This window comes from Salvelinus sp. IW2-2015, linkage group LG30 (assembly GCF_002910315.2).
Source record: "Salvelinus sp. IW2-2015 linkage group LG30, ASM291031v2, whole genome shotgun sequence".
NCBI classification, from domain to species: Eukaryota; Metazoa; Chordata; class Actinopteri; order Salmoniformes; family Salmonidae; genus Salvelinus; species Salvelinus sp. IW2-2015.
In genome coordinates, this window is record NC_036869.1 from 22,745,500 (window position 1) to 22,762,808 (window position 17,309).

General features: G+C 45.2%; 1 protein-coding gene across 3 annotated transcripts in view; it reads left to right on the top strand.

Annotated features, from left to right (window-relative positions):
* Positions 1-12,350, top strand: part of LOC111954701 (protein PRRC2A) — a 44,283-nt gene extending 31,933 nt beyond the window's left edge. For all 3 annotated transcript variants that reach the window (XM_070436239.1, XM_070436236.1, XM_070436237.1), the window contains 4 exons: positions 2,208-2,467; positions 7,293-7,635; positions 7,884-8,106; positions 8,520-12,350. In XM_070436239.1, coding sequence (XP_070292340.1) covers positions 2,208-2,467; positions 7,293-7,635; positions 7,884-8,106; positions 8,520-11,586 — 3,893 coding nt within the window. In that variant the 3' untranslated portion in view covers positions 11,587-12,350. The remainder of the gene's footprint in view (positions 1-2,207; positions 2,468-7,292; positions 7,636-7,883; positions 8,107-8,519) is intronic.
* The last annotated feature ends 4,959 nt before the right edge of the window (positions 12,351-17,309 follow it).

Genomic DNA, 17,309 nt, shown 5'->3' on the forward strand with positions numbered 1-17,309 from the left:
GGGAGAGAAGATGTTTTAAATAATGCAAAAACCGCAGTGTTTGGAGGAGAAAGTATAAGTGCAATATGTGCCATGTAAAAAAGCTAACGTTTAAGTTCCTTGCTCAGAACATGAGAACATATGAAGCTGGTGGTTCCTTTTAACATGAGTCTTCAATATTCCCAGTTAAGAAGTTTAGGTTGTGGTTATTATAGGAATTATGACGCGTCGATTATTTCTCTCTATACCATTTGTATTTCCGTATACCTTTGACTATTGGATATTCTTGTAGGCACTTTAGTATTGCCAGCCTAATCTCGGGAGTTGATAGGCCTTGAAGTCATAAACAGCGCTGTGCTTAAAGCATTGCTAAGAGCTGCCTGGCAAACGCGGTAAAGTGCTGTTTGAATGAATGCTTACAGCCTGCTGCTGCCTACCAGCCGCTCAGACAGACTGCTCTATCAAATTCAAATCATAGACTGAATTATAATATAATAAACACACCATAAATACGAGCCTTTAGTCATTATTATTGGTCAAATCTGGAAACTATAATTTGAAAACAACAAAACGTTTATTCTTTCAGTGAACTATGGAACCGTTCCGTATTTTTAATCGACGGGTGCAGCCCCGAAGTCTACAATATTGCTGGTACATTGCACGACCTACAATGTTATGTCATAGTTATGTAAAATTCTGCCAAAATATTACGCCTTTTTTAGGAAGAAATGGGTCTTCACACAAGTTCCAAGAAGCCAGGCGGCCCAAACCTGCTGTATATGCCCTGACCCTGCTTGCACTGAACGCAAGAGAAGTGACACCATTTCCCTAATTAATATTGCCTGCTAACATGAATTTCTTTTAACTAAATATGCAGGTTTAAGAAAATATACTTTGTGTATTGATTTTAAGAAAGGCATTGATGTTTATGGGAARRTACAACGACTGTGATTTTTTTCGCGGATGTGCTTTTGTTAAATCCCCSGTTTGGCTAAGTTGAAGTAGGCTGCAATTCGATGATAAATTAACAGGCAACACATTGATTATATTGAACGTAGGACAAGCCAGTTAACTTAGTAGTATCATCAACCATGTGTAGTTAACTAGTGATTATGTGAAGATTGATTGTTTTTTATCAGATACGTTTAATGCTAGCTAGCAACTTACCGTGGCTCCTTGCAGCCACAAGGTCCTTTGATGTTGCRCTCGCGTAACAGGTGTTCAGCCTGCCACGCAGTCTCCTCGTGGATTGCAATGTAGTCTGCCATAAGCGGCATCCAAAAAGACCGATTTACCGATTTATGAAAACTTGAAATCGGCCCTAATTAATCGGCCATGGCGATTAATCGGTCGACCTCTAGCACACACATAGCTGTCATCAAGGCAAAGGGTGTCTACTTTGAAGCATCTCAAATGTAAATTATATTTAGATTTGTTTAACACTTYTTTGGTTAGTACATGATTCCATATGTGTTATTTCAAAGTTTTGATGTCTTCACTATTATTCTACAATGTAGAAAATAGTAAAAATAAAGAAAAATAACTGGAATGAGTAGGTGTGTCCAAACWTTTGACTGGTACTGTATGTGTGAAATTTGTTTTGATTTAGAATGGGCCATTATCATGCACCTGTCGGTCACGGGCAGGGGGAAAAAATTCATGTCATCCGTATGCACTTAAATAGCAAATGGAGGGCGCTTTTTCCACAGTTCATTTTCATGCCAGGCCAGGTAGGCTACTCCGGTTGTAAAGCGAAGCAGTGTGCTTAATATTAGGATAGTTGAGAAGTAAATATAGTAGGCCTAGCCTATAGCGGCATCAGAGCGCAGTTTTTGAGAAGCCTWTTTCCTGTGACTAAATGGTCACATGGAATTTGACTGTGGTCATGACTTGTGACCGCCAGTGTGGTGGTAATACGATCACCGTAACAGCCCTAGTTTTGACCCAGCATTCTGGTGTTGTCTACATAGTTCAACTTGGTTAGCCGTTTGATGTGGGTATCTCTAAAAAGTTATGTTTGGGCCAGTCGACAAAAGGCTTGTATGTGTTTCTCCAAACAGTTGTTCATCTTTGACGTTKTTGTTTTATCACGTCTTAAGTTCACAATAGTACCTTTACTGACCTTCYTTAATTGTATAGCACATGACTTGGTATTATTCACATCTGCTTACCTCTTCCAACAACCAGTGGCATATCATTGCTATATTCTCTCCCCTTCCTCCATCCAGACGCCCAGGTGTGTCCCCAGCCAGCCACTCCCCAGCTGCAGCAGCCCCCTCTGGATGTCCTGGTGCCTGGGGAAGGGAAGGAGGAAATCCTAGATAGTRCTCACGTCCGCAGCGGAGGAGGTGGTGGTGGAGGAGTGGTAGACCCAGTGAAGGTAGAAAGCATGGGAGGAGGAGCAAGTCGCCAAGCCAGCGGCCCCCCGGGACAGGGCTACTCCAAGTACCAGAAGTCCCTGCCTCCCCGCTTCCAGAGACAGCAACAGGTCAGTCTAATAACCTATTGAAGTCATTACCCAATGGTAAATCTATGGATAATGATCTTATGGACAATATTTATCTCCGCTATGCTGCTCCCCAATTGCAGCTCCTCTGAAATATATATTTAATTGGTCACTGGAAAACAGTCAATATCCAAATGTATGGAAGCATGCTAAGGTGTGTCCAATCCCAAAAGGCAACAACAAATTCCTTACATCTGCTAATAGTCGACCAATCAGTCTACTCCCTTCAATCAGTAAGATATTAGAGGGTATTGTGAGTAAACAAATAAGCGACTACATGGAAAATAATGATTTGATCACAGCCAATCAGCATACTTATCACAAAAAACATTCTACCACTGCATTGGTTGACATGATTGATAATGGCTCGGTGCTATGGATGATGGCAAGTTTGTGGGCGTACAATTTCTAGATTTTAGTGTTGCATTTTGATTTGGTGGGTTAAATACTTTCAACTGCCATTTTTTTTTTAAATTGTTTAAACGATAATATGGCGTGAATTCACCATTCATATATGGTCCTGCATATGACCCATGATGTATATAAACCATTGGTATGACTGCTATGGGGCAATGCAGTACAATCTATCGCAGTACTTGCTACCTAACAGACGGCTCTGACCTTACTGCTGTCCCCCACCCACTCAGCAACRATGGTAGTGAATGCCGTTTTTGGTTCTCTGCTATGTCCCTCTCCTCTGTTCAGTTGTCAGTACATGGGACTCCACTTCTCTTCAATGTGATGGCTGGTTGCAGTGATRTGTGACAGCCTGTTCATAGAMGTCCAACAATTTGTTATTAATGTCACGTTTGTGCTCGCGCTTTGTACTCGCAGAGCAGTCATTGTACAGTTTCTCCATCCAKGCAGTTGTTTTTCGACATGGCATCTTGTAGTGTGGTTGTAGATATGYCATCAGGGCAGTGAAACAGAYGTCCTCGACCATTGACAATGGCTGCATATCAACCGTAATAATTTCTGTAATATATTTGGGGTGGCTAGTAGGGGGGTTTGGCATCGTATATCACAATGTTTTATGGGTACATAATCACGATATGATAAAAGTTGACATCGCCCAACCACGCATGTAGGGCTGGGCGAAATGGCCTAAAATGGACAATTCATAATTTAAACTGAGTGTACAAAACATTAGGAACACCTGTTTTTTTCATGAGWCTGACCAGGTGAAAGTAGAATCCCTTAATGATGTCACTTGTTAAATCCACCTCAAGACCGGTTAAAGAAGGATTTTTAAGCCTTGAGACTAGAGGTCGACCGATTATGATTTTTCAACAACGATTATTGGAGGACCCAAAAAAGCCGATACCGATTAATCGGCCGATTTAAAAATAAATACTTTTTATTTATTTATTTATTTATAATAATGACAATTACAACAATACTGAATGAACACTTATTTTAACTGAATATAATACATCAATAAAATCAATTTAGCCTCAAATAAATAATGGCAACCTGGTTTAAATAATGCAAAAACAAAGTGTTAGAGAAGAAAGTAAAAGTGTAATATGTGCCATGTAAGAAAGCTAACGTTTAAGTTCCTTGCTCAGAACATATGAAAGCTGGTGGTTCCTCTTAACATGAGTCTTCAATATTCCCAGTTAAGAAGTTTTAGGTTGTAGTTATTATAGGAATTATAGGACTATTTCTCTCTATACGATTTGTATTTCATATACCTTTGACTATTGGATGTTCTTATAGGCACTTTAGTATTGTCAGTGTAACAGTATAGCTTCCGTCCCTCTCCTCGCTCCTACCTGGGCTCGAACGAAGAACACATCGACAACAGCCACCCTCGAAGCAGCGTTACCCGTGCAGAGCAAGGGGAACAACTACTCCAAGTCTCAGAGCGAGTGACGTTTGAAACGCTATTAGCGTGCACCCCGCTAACTAGCTTTAGGCATTCCATCGGTTACACCAGCCTAATCTCGGGAGTTGATAGGCTTGAAGTCATAAACAGCGCAATGCTTGAAGCACAGCGACGAGCTGCTGGCAAAACGCACGAAAGTGCTGTTTGAATGAATGCTTACGAGCCTGCTGGTGCCTACCATCGCTCAGTTAGACTGCTCTATCAAATCATAGACTTAATTATAATATAATAACACACATAAATACAAGCCTTAGGTCATTAATATGGTCGAATCCGGAAACTGTCATCTCGAAAACAAAACGTTTATTCTTTCAGTGAAATACGGAACCGTTCCGTATTTTATCTAACGGGTGGCATCCATAAGTCTAAATATTCCTGTTACATTGCACAACCTTCAATGTTATGTCATAAATTCTGGCAAATTAGTTTGCAACGAGCCAGGCGGCCCAAACTGTTGCATATACCCTGACTCTGCGTGCAATGAACGCAAGAGAAGTGACACAATTCCACCTGGTTAATATTGCCTGCTAACCTGGATTTCTTTTAGCTAAATATGCAGGTTTAAAAATATATACTTCTGCATGTTGATTTTAAGAAGGCATTGATGTTTATGGTTAGGTACACGTTGGAGCAACAACAGTCCTTTTTCCGTGAATGCGCACCGCATCGATTATATGCAACGCAGGACACGCTAGATAAACAAACTAGTAATATCATCAACCATGTGTAGTTAACTAGTGATTATGATTGATTGATTGTTTTTTATAAGATAAGTTTATGCTAGCTAGCAACTTACCTTGGCTTCTTACTGCATTCGCGTAACAGGCAGGCTCCTCGTGGAGTGCAATGAGAGGCAGGTGGTTAGAGCATTGGACTAGTTAACTGTAAGGTTGCAAGATTGAATCCCCGAGCTGACAGGTAAAAATCTGTCGTTCTGCCCCATAACAAGGCAGTTAACCCACCGTTCGTTCCTAGGCCGTCATTGAAAATAAGAATGTGTTCTTGACTGACTATTTCCGATTGTTATGAAAACTTGAAATCGGCCCTAATTAATCGGCCATTCCGATTAATCGGTCGACCTCTAGTGCACACAGCACAGAACGAGCCAAGGAGAAGAGACCAAAAAGACATGAGGACAAGCGGACATAAACGCTGATAAAAACGAAATAATGTTATTCTTGTGATACTGGATTTGGAATTTTGCGCTAAAACATACATTCAAATTAATCTATTTAATGCTTTATTCGCCCAGCCCAACAAGCATGATTAAGTGGCTTTGGATAAAGCGTCTGCTAAATGGCATACGGTGCATTTGGAAAGAATTCAGTCAGACCCCTTCACTTTCTCCACATTTTGGTATGTTTGGTATGTTACAACCTTATTCCAAATTGATTAAATAGTTTTCCCCCTCATCAATCTACACACAATACCCCATAATGACAAAGCAAAAACTGTTTTTTTAGAATGTTGCAAGTAATATTCATACCTTAACTCATACTTTGAGTCTTCTTGGGTTCTTGGTATGATGCTACAAGCTTGGTGAACCTGTATTTTGGAATTTCTCCCATTCTTCTCTGTAGATCCTCTCAAGCTCTGTCAGTTGGATGGGAGCGTTGCTGCAGCTATTTTCAGTTCACCCCAGAGATGTTCGATCGGGTTAGAATCCAGCTCTGGCTGGGACACTCAAGAGACATTCAGAGACTTGTCCCGAAGTCACTCCTGCATTGTCTTGGCTATGTGCTTAGGGTGTTGTCCTGTTGGAAGGTGAACCTTCACCCCAGTCTGAGCGCTCTGGAGCAGGTTTTCACCAGATCTCTCTACTTTGCTCCGTTCCTCTTTCTCTCGATCCTGACTAGTCTCCAGTCCCTGCTGCTGAAAAACATCCCCACAGCATGATGCTGCCACCACCATGCTTCACCGTAGGAATGTATTGGTCAGATGATAACGGTGCCTGGTTTCCTCCAGACGTGACGCTTGGCATTCAGGCCAAAGAGTTCAATCTTGGTTCATCAGACAAGAGAATCTGTTTCTCTGGTCTGAGTCCGTTAGTGTCCTTTGGTTACTCCATGCGGGTGTCTGCTTCTACCAATTTGTAAGTCGCTCTGGATAAGAGCTCTGCTATGACTTATGTAAGTATTACTGAGGTTGCTGTCCTCTGGCACTCTACCATAAAGGCCTGATTGGTGGAGTGCTGCAGAATGGCTGTTCTTCTGAGGTTCTCCCATCCTCCACAGAGAACTCTGGAGCTCTGTCAGAGTGACCATCGGTTCTTGGTCAACTCCCTGACCAAGGCCCTTCTCTCCCGATTTCTCAGTTTGCCGGCGGCCAGCTCTAGAAGTCTTGGTGTTCCAAACATCTTCCATTCATATGAGTGATGGATGCCACTGTGTTCTTGGGAACTTCAATCCCACAGACATTTTTGGTACCCTTCCCAGATCTGTGCCTTGACATAATCCTGTCTCTGAGATCTACGGACAATTCATTCGGCTTGTTTTGGCTCTGACATGCACTATCAACTGTGGGATCTTATATAGACAGTGTGTGCCTTTCCAAATCATGTCCAACCAATTGAATTTACCACAGGTGGACTCCAATCAAGTTGTAGACATCTCAAGGATGATCAATGAAACAGGATGCACCTGAACTCAATTTCGAGTCTCATAGCAAAGGTCTAAATACTTATTGTAATATGGTATATATTAATATATATTAATTTTTATAATATATTTTTTTAACCAAACAAACACCGTTTTTGCTATGTCATTATGGGGTATTGTGTGTAGATTGATGAGGGAAAAATAAATTATTTAATACATTTTAGAGTAAGGCTGTAACGTAACAAAATGTCAAAAGTGAAGGGTTTGAACACTTTACGAATGTACTGTATATTATAACATCTCTCCCATTTGGTGTCTTCAGGAGCAGCTGATGAAGCAGCAGCAGCAGTGGCAGCAGCAGCACAGCCAAGCAGCCCAACAGAGCCAGCAGCAGCTCCCACCCCAGCAGCCTCAGCAGGCCCCCCAGCAGCAGGGCCCTTCTCCGGGGGCCACCACTCAGACCCAGGGTCCCAAGCAGCAGCAGTCAGGGTCCCTTCAGTACCCTCCACAGGGCTCCATGGGCCGCGGCCCCCAGCCCTTGCCCATGAACTTTGACCCGCGCTGGATGATGATGCCCTATATGGACCCCCGGATGATGCAGGGGGGCATGCAGGGTCGACCTCCAGGGCCCATGGACTACTACCCGCCCAACATGCAACATGCAGGTGGGTACTCATGGTAGTCTGGTTTGATATATGAAATATTCAGTCAAGGAGTTGGTATTTTKCCGTAGGGCAGAATCTGAATTTGCAGGTCAATGGCAGATTTGTGCAAACCAGATTCAAATTTAGAATTTTTAGGTTATGATAATGCAATAACGTTTATATGTTATAGGAAATGGCACCAGGTTGCCAGCTATAATTTTTATAATTGAGTATGAGTTTTTCTAACGCGACACCCGTTTCTGTTGCAGGGATGATGGGGCGAGAGCGCTCCGATTCAGGGGGCTCTGGTTCGGACACCTTCGACAGGCAGCAGCACCCGGGACACCCCAACCGTGGGACACCTCCCATGGATCCCAAACTGGCCTGGGGGCCTGAGGTGTTCCCTGGGGGCAGCGAAGGCAGGGGACTGAGCTCCCCTCTGACACAGAAGCAGGCACTGGAAGAGGATGATGTCAGTGGCAAAGGGCCTAAGTAAGACGGAGGGGGGGGGGTGTCAGATGTCACTCACGATCATTTAAAGGGATCATTTTGGCAATGAGGCCCTTTATCTACTTCCCTAGTGTCTGATGATTTTTATCTCTGCATGTAGTTCGAAGGACGTTTCTAGTTAGCTTTGGCTCATGGAAACTACCTCTAATTTCCTTAATACTGGACACAGAGACATAAAAGTGGTATCCATGAGTTCATCTGACTCTGTGGAAATAGATAAAGGGCCAATCCCCAAGTATCTGTTTAATGATCAAATCATACAATAATGTTTGAATAGGAAAATATGTATTAGTTGAAATCAAATGAGATGAATATATGAATCCAGTCAGTTTTATAAGTACAGTACACGGTTTATGGAATAAAGGTTTTTATGCAATCGCTGGTTTTTATTTTAGGAGTGACACCCCTCCAGTCCGTGGTATGCGAGAGGGAGTGCCAGGCCCCATCCAGCAGCCCAACTCTGTTTTGGGCTCCTCCAACCAGACCCCACCCCCTTTGGGCACTCTGGTGGGGGGCCAGGSAGGAGGCAGCCACCACCACCACCAGTCCTACATGGGTGGCCGGGGCAACTACAGCAACTTTCCCGACCAGGGCTCCCGCATGGCCCTACACCAGCAGCAGCAGAGGGGGAGTGGTGGAGGCTTCAGCCACCAGGATGASGGCCAGGGCCACAAGGGTGGCCAGCAACAGGGACAGATCTGGGGGGTCTCCCACCCCCACTACGACCGCAATGGGCGCACTGACCTCTCCCCCCTGGAGAATAACAACCTACACCACCCTCAACACCAACAACACCATGGTCATCAACAACACCAAGGCCCCTCCCACTTTCCCCTCCAYCCCCACAAGCCCGAGAATGGCCGCGGTGAGAGAGGAGGCGAAGCCCCCAAGAAGGTTGACCCCTCGCCCCCACTCCAACAGCCATCCCTCTCCTCCTGCTCMTCCTCCTCCTCGTCATCCTCAGCCAGGGACGACGGCAGCGTCAAGGCGGTCCTGCATCTCCTCCCACCTCAGCGCAAGGCTGACACAGGAACCGGGCAGAGACATGATGCAGGAAGCAGCAGAGAGATGAAGCAGGATAAGATGGGCCACAGCCACTCTCAGTCCTCTGTGACGTCTCAGCAGTCCCAGCAGCAGCCCCAACAGCAACAGCAGCAGAGGCAGGGCCAGGAGCAGCACCACCACCGTGATCCCAAGCCCAACCAGCGGGAGCGAGGGGGGAGRGAACACAAGACTGAGACCCAGTGGGGGCCACGGCCCGGCAGCAGCAATGCAGGAAGCACCTCACACAACAGGAGAGGAGTGGGCGGAAACAACCGCGGCGGGGAGGATTCATCCAATCACCCAACAGCGTCTGACCACAACAAACCTTCCGGCGGCCAATCGGGTGGCAGCAACACCAACAAGAGGGCAGGGCCTATCAAGAGGCCTGTGCTGAAGGAGATGAAAAGAGAGGGTGGGGAGGGCGAGGGAGGAGAAAAGACCAGCGGAGGAGGCTCTGGAAAAGACAAAGACGGAGGCAATTCATCAGTCAAGCAGGAAACATCCTCCGGCCCACAGAGCTCCTCTGCAGTGTCTGGTAAAGAAGAGCCAGCTCAGACCGGTCCCAAACCCAGAAACGGATGGAAGGACCGAGCGGCGAACGAACGAGGAGGAGTGGGCAAGGGTCCCAAAGACGGTGTCAACCCCACCCCCTCATCAGGGTACTCCGGCCCCCCRTCCAATAGGCGGGACAGAGAGCGCTCGTTGGAGAGGAGCGGGGGYGCATCATACCACGGTGGCTCGGCCCGTGGTAGCAGAGCCAGCCGWGGACGAGGTGGCGAGTTCTACGGGCGTGGCCGTGGTTACCGGGGCACTTACACGGGCACGGCCGGGAGTGGCAGCGTTAGCCGTGGCAGGGCAGCAGGCAGCAGGAGCAGCCGAGACTACCGAGCTGGCGGAGGCTACCACCAAGAATTCAATGACGAGGCATCGGGGGCAAGGCGCAACCGAGGGGGGTCGCAAGCCAACCCGGGGCGYGCCCGTAACCACAGCGAGACCCGCAGCGAGGGTTCAGAATACGAGGAGGTCCCCAAGAGGAGGAGGCAGAGRGGGTCGGAGACTGGCAGTGAGAGTGCCGCCAGCGACCTGGCCCAGTCGGACAAGGAAGACCGCAAATCCAGCACCAAGAATGGCAGCGGCACAGATAACTTTACCAGTGGCGGCTCCGCCCCATCCAGAGGCTCCCAGGCCCGGGTGTTCACCCCCAGAGGGGTGCCCTCTAGGAGGGGTAGGGGGGGCGGCGGCGGGGGAGGAGGTGGCAGCATCTATAGAAGTGGTGGAGGCGGAGGAGGAATGGCTGGCGGTCACAGGTCAGGATCCAGGGCYGACCCTCAAGGCTGGGCCTCCAAGTCCTCAGGCTCGGTCCGCAAGCAGCAGGGCCCAATGCAGTCGTCTGCACCCAAAGAAACGGGTCGTGGAACCAGTGGGGAGGAGAAGTCAGTGGACGGAAGCCAAGCTCAGAATCAGGGAGGAACAACCCCTCCACAATCTATCCTTGCTGCACCTACTCCAGCCCCACAGGGCTCCATGGAGAATGGAGGAGTTGGGACCCAGCAGTCCACGGCTAATCCAACTACCAACTCCAGCGGGCCCCTTCCTCTCTCCGGCCCGGACGGGCGTGACTTCCCTTGCGTCCCCCGGGATGGCTTTGAGCGCCCCCCGAGACGMCGTCGCCACGGGCGCTCCCAACACCAACAGGACAAGCCACCGCGCTTCCGCAGGCTGAAGGAGCGAGAGAACGCCGCTCGCATCAACGGAGGAGGCCGACCCTCCTCGCCCTGCCAGAATTACATTCAGGATGTCACCGACGGCGCTCACAAAGCGGTGCCCTTGACCGGCACTGCCCCCAACGCTAACCACATTGCTACCACAGCTACCAACAACAACAGCAGTACCGGCGCCCATCTTGGAAGCGCTAACGCCAACAGTCACCACCATCACTACAACCAGGGCAACTCTGGCCCTGCCCACCCTCAGCATCACCACAACCCAGCAGGAGGCGCCAAATCCCCTGACTTCTCCAACCAGAACTCAGACCAGGCCAATGAGGAGTGGGAGACCGCCTCCGAGAGCAGTGACTTCACCGAGTTCCGGGAGAGGGAGGGAGGAGGAGGGAAGTCCTATTCCTCCCATCACCATCATCACCCACCCGGAAGAGGAGGTGGAGGTGGGGGAGGAGGAGGGGTCGGAGAACGAGAGATGACTGCGAAGGAGCAGGCGGCAAACAARAGAAGCTTCTCTAGCCAGCGTCCCGGCATGGAGCGACAGAACAGGAGGGTCAACGCTGGAGGAAGAGAGGGAGGAGGGGGAGGAAGAGGCCCGCGGGGCCCGCCCAGTGGGGGAGGAGGCGGAGCTGGAAACGGAGGGGGCCAACGCGGTGAGCGCCGTGGAAACTGGCCCTCCCCCAAAAACAGGAAGTGAAGGAGAAGATCTGAAAACATTTCAAATGCATCCCCCCGCCCCACCCCTCTTCTTTATCCCTTTCTGTATCTATTGTTCCTTCAGCCTCTTATCTGTTCTCATCCCTTAACATATTAGCACATAGTTATGGAGACAGTGTACACACTCACGTTTAAACCCCCCCCCCCCCCCYCGCTTCTTTCTCCATCCAATTGCTATCTACCGTCCGTTATTGTAGTGTCAYTCTGCTCCCTCCCTTTTCAGTTGTACCCCCCCCACCCTTCAGAATTCCACCCAAATTTAGGTTTGATTAGACACCCTTRTTCGTTTCGAACACACACCTCTTTTGACTGAGGACACAACGACAACAAAAAACACGTTTGCATTTACAAGCACAATATGACATAACAGACATACACAACCACGCGCAGTAGTGTGTGTACGCAGTGTGACATGTCATGATAAAACACGTTGGAGGAATTGGCTAGCCAGGAGAAGGCAGATTTTTATATTGATGTTACCTGTGTATATTTCTACCACGCTTTTGGTTGGGGTGGTATTCGGTAGGGCAGTTATCTTCATTATATTTTCCCACATGGGGTGGGGGGGTTCAGGTTCTTCTTTCAACGAGAACAATTGTACCATAGATTATAATAAAAATTCTCTACCTTGTTTTTTCCCTTCCTTTGTCAGTTTTGTTTCCCCCCCCACCCTTTAAAAAGTTAGGTATGTGTATTTTTTTCTTCTGCAAAGCAGGTCATTAAAATACCTTTTTATACAACTCCCCCCACCTCCCTCTGAGTTTTTGATCTCCTGATCTGTTTAATTACTGTGACCGCCACAGCAGACCAGTTGAAGTACTACTGCTCACCCATCCACACTCTCCTCACATTGATTGTGTCTCGAATATCAATGTCTTTGCTGCTTGTTCAGAACTAGGCTGTGTGATTTGAGTTTTTGTTGACCTGCTCTTATTACTTTCCAATGCTCTTTTGGTTCTGTTAGATAAAATGCTCTCTCAACATAGCATTCTCTTCTCTGTTTTGCAGAAGAAAGATTCTCTCCTGTTCATTTTGAAGTTTGTTTACCCTAAGAAGACTGAATTGATAGCTTGAATGCTTTATATATACACACACACRCGCATACACTACCGGTCAAATGTTTTAGAACAACCTACTCATTCAAGGGTTTTTCTTTTTTCAACATACATTGTAGAATAATAGTGAAAACACATATGGGAATCATGTAGTAACCAAAAAAGTGTTAAACAAATCTAAATATTTTATATTTGAGATTCTTCAAATAGCCACCCTTTGCCTTGATGACAGCTTTGCACGCTCTTGGCATTCTCTCAACCAGCTTCACCTGGAATGATTTTCCAACACTCTTGGATTTACCAAATATGCTGAGCACTTGTTGGCTGTTTTCCTTCACTCTGCGGTCCGACTCATCCCAAACCATCTCAATTTGTTTGAGGTTGGGGGATTGTGGAGGCCAGGTAATTTGATGCAGCGTTCCATCACTCTCCTTCTTGGTAAAATAGCCCTTACACAGCCTGGAGGTGTGTTGGGTCATTGTCCTGTTGAAAAACAAACGATAGTCCTACGATGCCCAAACCAGATKGGATGGCGTATCACTGCAGAATGCTGTGGTAGCCATGCTGGTTAAGTGTGCCTTGAATTCTAAATAAATTACTGACAGTGTCACCAGCAAAGCACCCCCACACCATAACCACCTCCTCCATGCTTTAGGGTGGGAAATACACATGCGGAGATCATCCGTTCACCCACACTGCGTCTCAGACAGCGGTTGGAACCAAAAATCTCAAATTTGGACTCTAGACCAAAGGACAGATTTCCACCGGTCTAATGTCTATTGCTTGTGTTTTTTGCCCCAAGCAAGTCTCTTCTTTTTATTAGTGTACTTTTAGTAGTGGTTTGGCCATGAAGGCCTGATTCAGTCTCCTATGAACTGTTGATGTGTCTGTTACTTGAACTCTGAAGGATTTATTTGGGCTGCAATTTCTGAGGCTGGTAACTAATGAACTTACCCTCTGCAGCACAGCTAACTCTGGGTCTTCTATTCCTGTGGCGGTCCTCATGAGARCCAGTTTCATCATAGCGCTTGATGGTTTTTGCGACTGCACTTGAAGAAACTTTCAAAGTTCTTAATGTTCCTCATTGACTGACCTTCATGTCTTAAAGTAATGATGATGTCATTTCTCTTTGCTTATTTGAGCTGTTCTTGCCATAATATGTACTTGGTCTTTTACCAAATAGGGCTATCTTCTGTATACTCCCCCTACCTTGTCACAACACAACTGATTGGTTCAAACTCATTAAGAAGGAAAGAAATTCCACAAATTAACTTTCAACAAGGCGCACCTGTTATACATTCCAGATGACTACATCATGAAGCTGGTTGAGAGAATGCCAAGAGTGTGCAAAGCTGTCGAGGCAAAGGGTGGCTATATATCAAATATATTTTGATTTGTTTAACACTCTTTTTGGTTCCTACATGATTCCATATGTGTTATTTCATAGTTTTGATTATTCTATAATGTAGAAAATAATAAAAAATAAAACCCTTGAATGGGGAGTAGTTATAAAAGATTTGAACGGTAGTGTGTGTGTGTATTTATATTCTATATATATATATATATATATATATATACACACACATACTATCGTTCATAAGTTTATATATATATATAGATATTTTCGCATGAAATTTCTTGTCAGGGAAAAATCTGTTCATTGAAAATGCGAGAAGTAAATACAAAGTTATTTGATCTTATTTTAAGATACTGTTTATTATTATTTTTTTAATTATTTTGCTTCAAGAGATGAGCACACCTATAGTATAAAGAAATGGTTGGTGTATTTTTTTGCGCAAAGTTGTTACATTATGCAGCAGGTATCGTACTCAGTGTTAAGTTTGGCCATCGGCATATTGTGCTTTTATTATATTAATCTGCTGTCCTACTCAATGCAGGAAGGCTCTCTACTTAAACACAACTAACTGCACTGTGCTGTAGAAGAGACACTTGTAACCAAAGTTAGGCGGGCAAGAGCTCCATATAGAGGAAGTATTTTCAAAGCATACATTAATTCAAGATGGCCTTTCCAAAACCTTGATGGCAACTAAATAGCTCAATTGAACTGAATCTTGGACTATGGTGGGAAGGGGCAAGGGTGGTCTGTGTTCACACCACTGATTTCCCACATTTCCAAATACATTTGCAAAGTATAATATTATTCTCCAAGAGTGTTATAGGGAATACAAGGGTTTAGAACTTTTGATTTCACTGACCGATGTATCACACGACTAACAAAATGGCACACAGCTTGTTTTGAACATTTGATGGAGGGGGGGGGCGCATCCTACCAAATAATAGATTAAATTATAACTTCTTCTTTTTATCTTCATCTGCATACATTTTTCACAGCTTGTAAGTTGGGGTTTGTTTGTTTACTGACAGCCACCGTTTTAAGATTAGCTTTGGGATGTTGTGAGTAGGGCATTTGAGTGTATGTGTGTGTGCATTTTCTGGTGTCTGTAATATCTTATTTGGGGGGGGGGGTTTATGTGGATGGCAAACACTTTCGCCTTGTTTGCCCATACTTAGTTTTAACAACTATATTAAGACAATTCTACAGTTTTTTCTTTCTTATATACATTCACGTATATACATTCAAGTGTGTGTGTGTATATGTTTATCCAATGAAGTACATAATCAGTTCTTGAGGTGTATTGAAATGTTTACCATACTCTCTTAAGGCAGGCAAAATGAAGTGGGTATATTTTATTTTTCACTATGACTTCTACTAAGCATGACCACATCCATGGGTGCAGCTCACCTTGCCTGTGAAAACAGTGGTAGCCATACACTTAACACAGGCTCGTACGAGCCCTGCATCCTTCCTTAACACTTGTTGTTGATGTGCTCATATTGTATGTACTCATGTTTAAAGAAAAAACTAGTATATTCTTGAAAACCTCAAAGATTGTACTATATTTCCAGCATCACCAAGGTACCTGGAGTGGTTAAAGCTGTTCTATAATTTATGGTTTATTTATGGAACCGTAATATACACACATGTATGTATATTGGTATGTATCTAGGTTTTTGTCTACCCCAACTTACATTCCCACAAACTAATGTTGCCATTTTTTTAAGTTCAAGGGAGCAATGTACAAGCAGAGGAGTGTCTTATTATAATAAAATTATACAGAGAAAGTTAAATAAACTTTTTGTTTTAATGGGAAATCTGGTTTTGTTTTGATTTTATGAATTGCCACCCCCTGTAAAAAAAAAAAAAAAGAGGTGGACACAAATTAAATCTATAGTATTTTAACCACCTGGGCAATTGTAGGTGGTTCTCTGCACTGATATGTACAGTGCATTCGGAAAGTATTCACACCCTTTGAATTTTTCCACGTTTTGTTACGATACAGCCTTGTTCTAAAATTGATTAAATCGTTTTCCCCCCCTCAACAATCAACAGACAATACCCCATAATTACAAAGCAAAAACTGTTTTTTAAAAATGTTAGCAAATGTATTAAATTATAACTTTAATTATCACATTTGCATAAGTAATCAGACCCTTTGTACTTTGTTGAAGCACCTTTGGCAGCGATCACAGCCGGCAATCACAACCCCAGTCTGCGGTCCTGAGTGCTCTGGAGCAAGTTTTCATCAAGGATCTCTGGGTACTTTGCTCTGTTMATCTTTCCCTCGATCCTGACTAGTCTCCCAATCCCTGCCCCTGAAAAACATCCCCACAGCATGATGCTGCCACCACCATGTTTCACCGTAAGGATGGTGCCAGGTTTCCTCCAGACGGGATGCTTGGCATTCAGGCCAAGGAGTTCAATCTTGGTTTCATCAGACCAGAGAATCTTGTTTCTCGTGATCTGAGAGTCTTTAGGTGCTGTCGTGCCTTTTACAGAGGAGTGGCTTCCATTTGGCCACTAACCATAAAGGCTTGATTGGTGGAGTGCTGCAGAGATGGTTGTCCAATCTCTACAGAGGTATCTGGAGTTCTGTCAGTTACCATCGGGTTCTGGGTCACCTCCCTGACCAAGGCCCTTCTCGCCCAATTGCTCAGTTTGACCGGGCGGCCAGCTCTAGGAAGAGTTGGTGGTTCCAAACTTCTTCCATTTTAAGAATGATGGAGGCCACTGTGTTCTTGGGGACCTTAAATGCTGCAGACATTTTTTTGGTACCCTTCCCCAGATCTGTTCCTCGACACAGTCATGCTTCAGCTCTACAGACAATTCCTTCGACCTCATGGCTTGGTTTTTGCTCTGACATGTAGTGTCAACTGTGGGACCTTTTTATATAGACAGATGTGTGCCTTTCCAAATGTCCAATCAATTGAATTTACCACAGGTGGCCTCCAATCAAGTTGTAGAAACATCTCAAGGATGATCAATGGAAACAGGATTCACCGGAGCTCAATTTCGAGTAGCATAGCAAAGAKTCTGTAAAATAAGCTATTTCTGGTTTTCATTTTTTATAAATTTGCAAAAAAATCAACCTGTTTTCGCCTTCAATTTTAGAATAAGGCTAACGTAACAAAATGTGGGAAAAGTGAAGGGGTCTGAGTTCTTGCCGAATGCACTGTAGCTAATAGAACACGTTTATAAACCCRCTACAATCATGCTGTACAGTCAAGCAGTTACACCGGCAGGCCCTGGTGGTAATACATTAGTCAAACCAAAAGCTTACCTTCACTT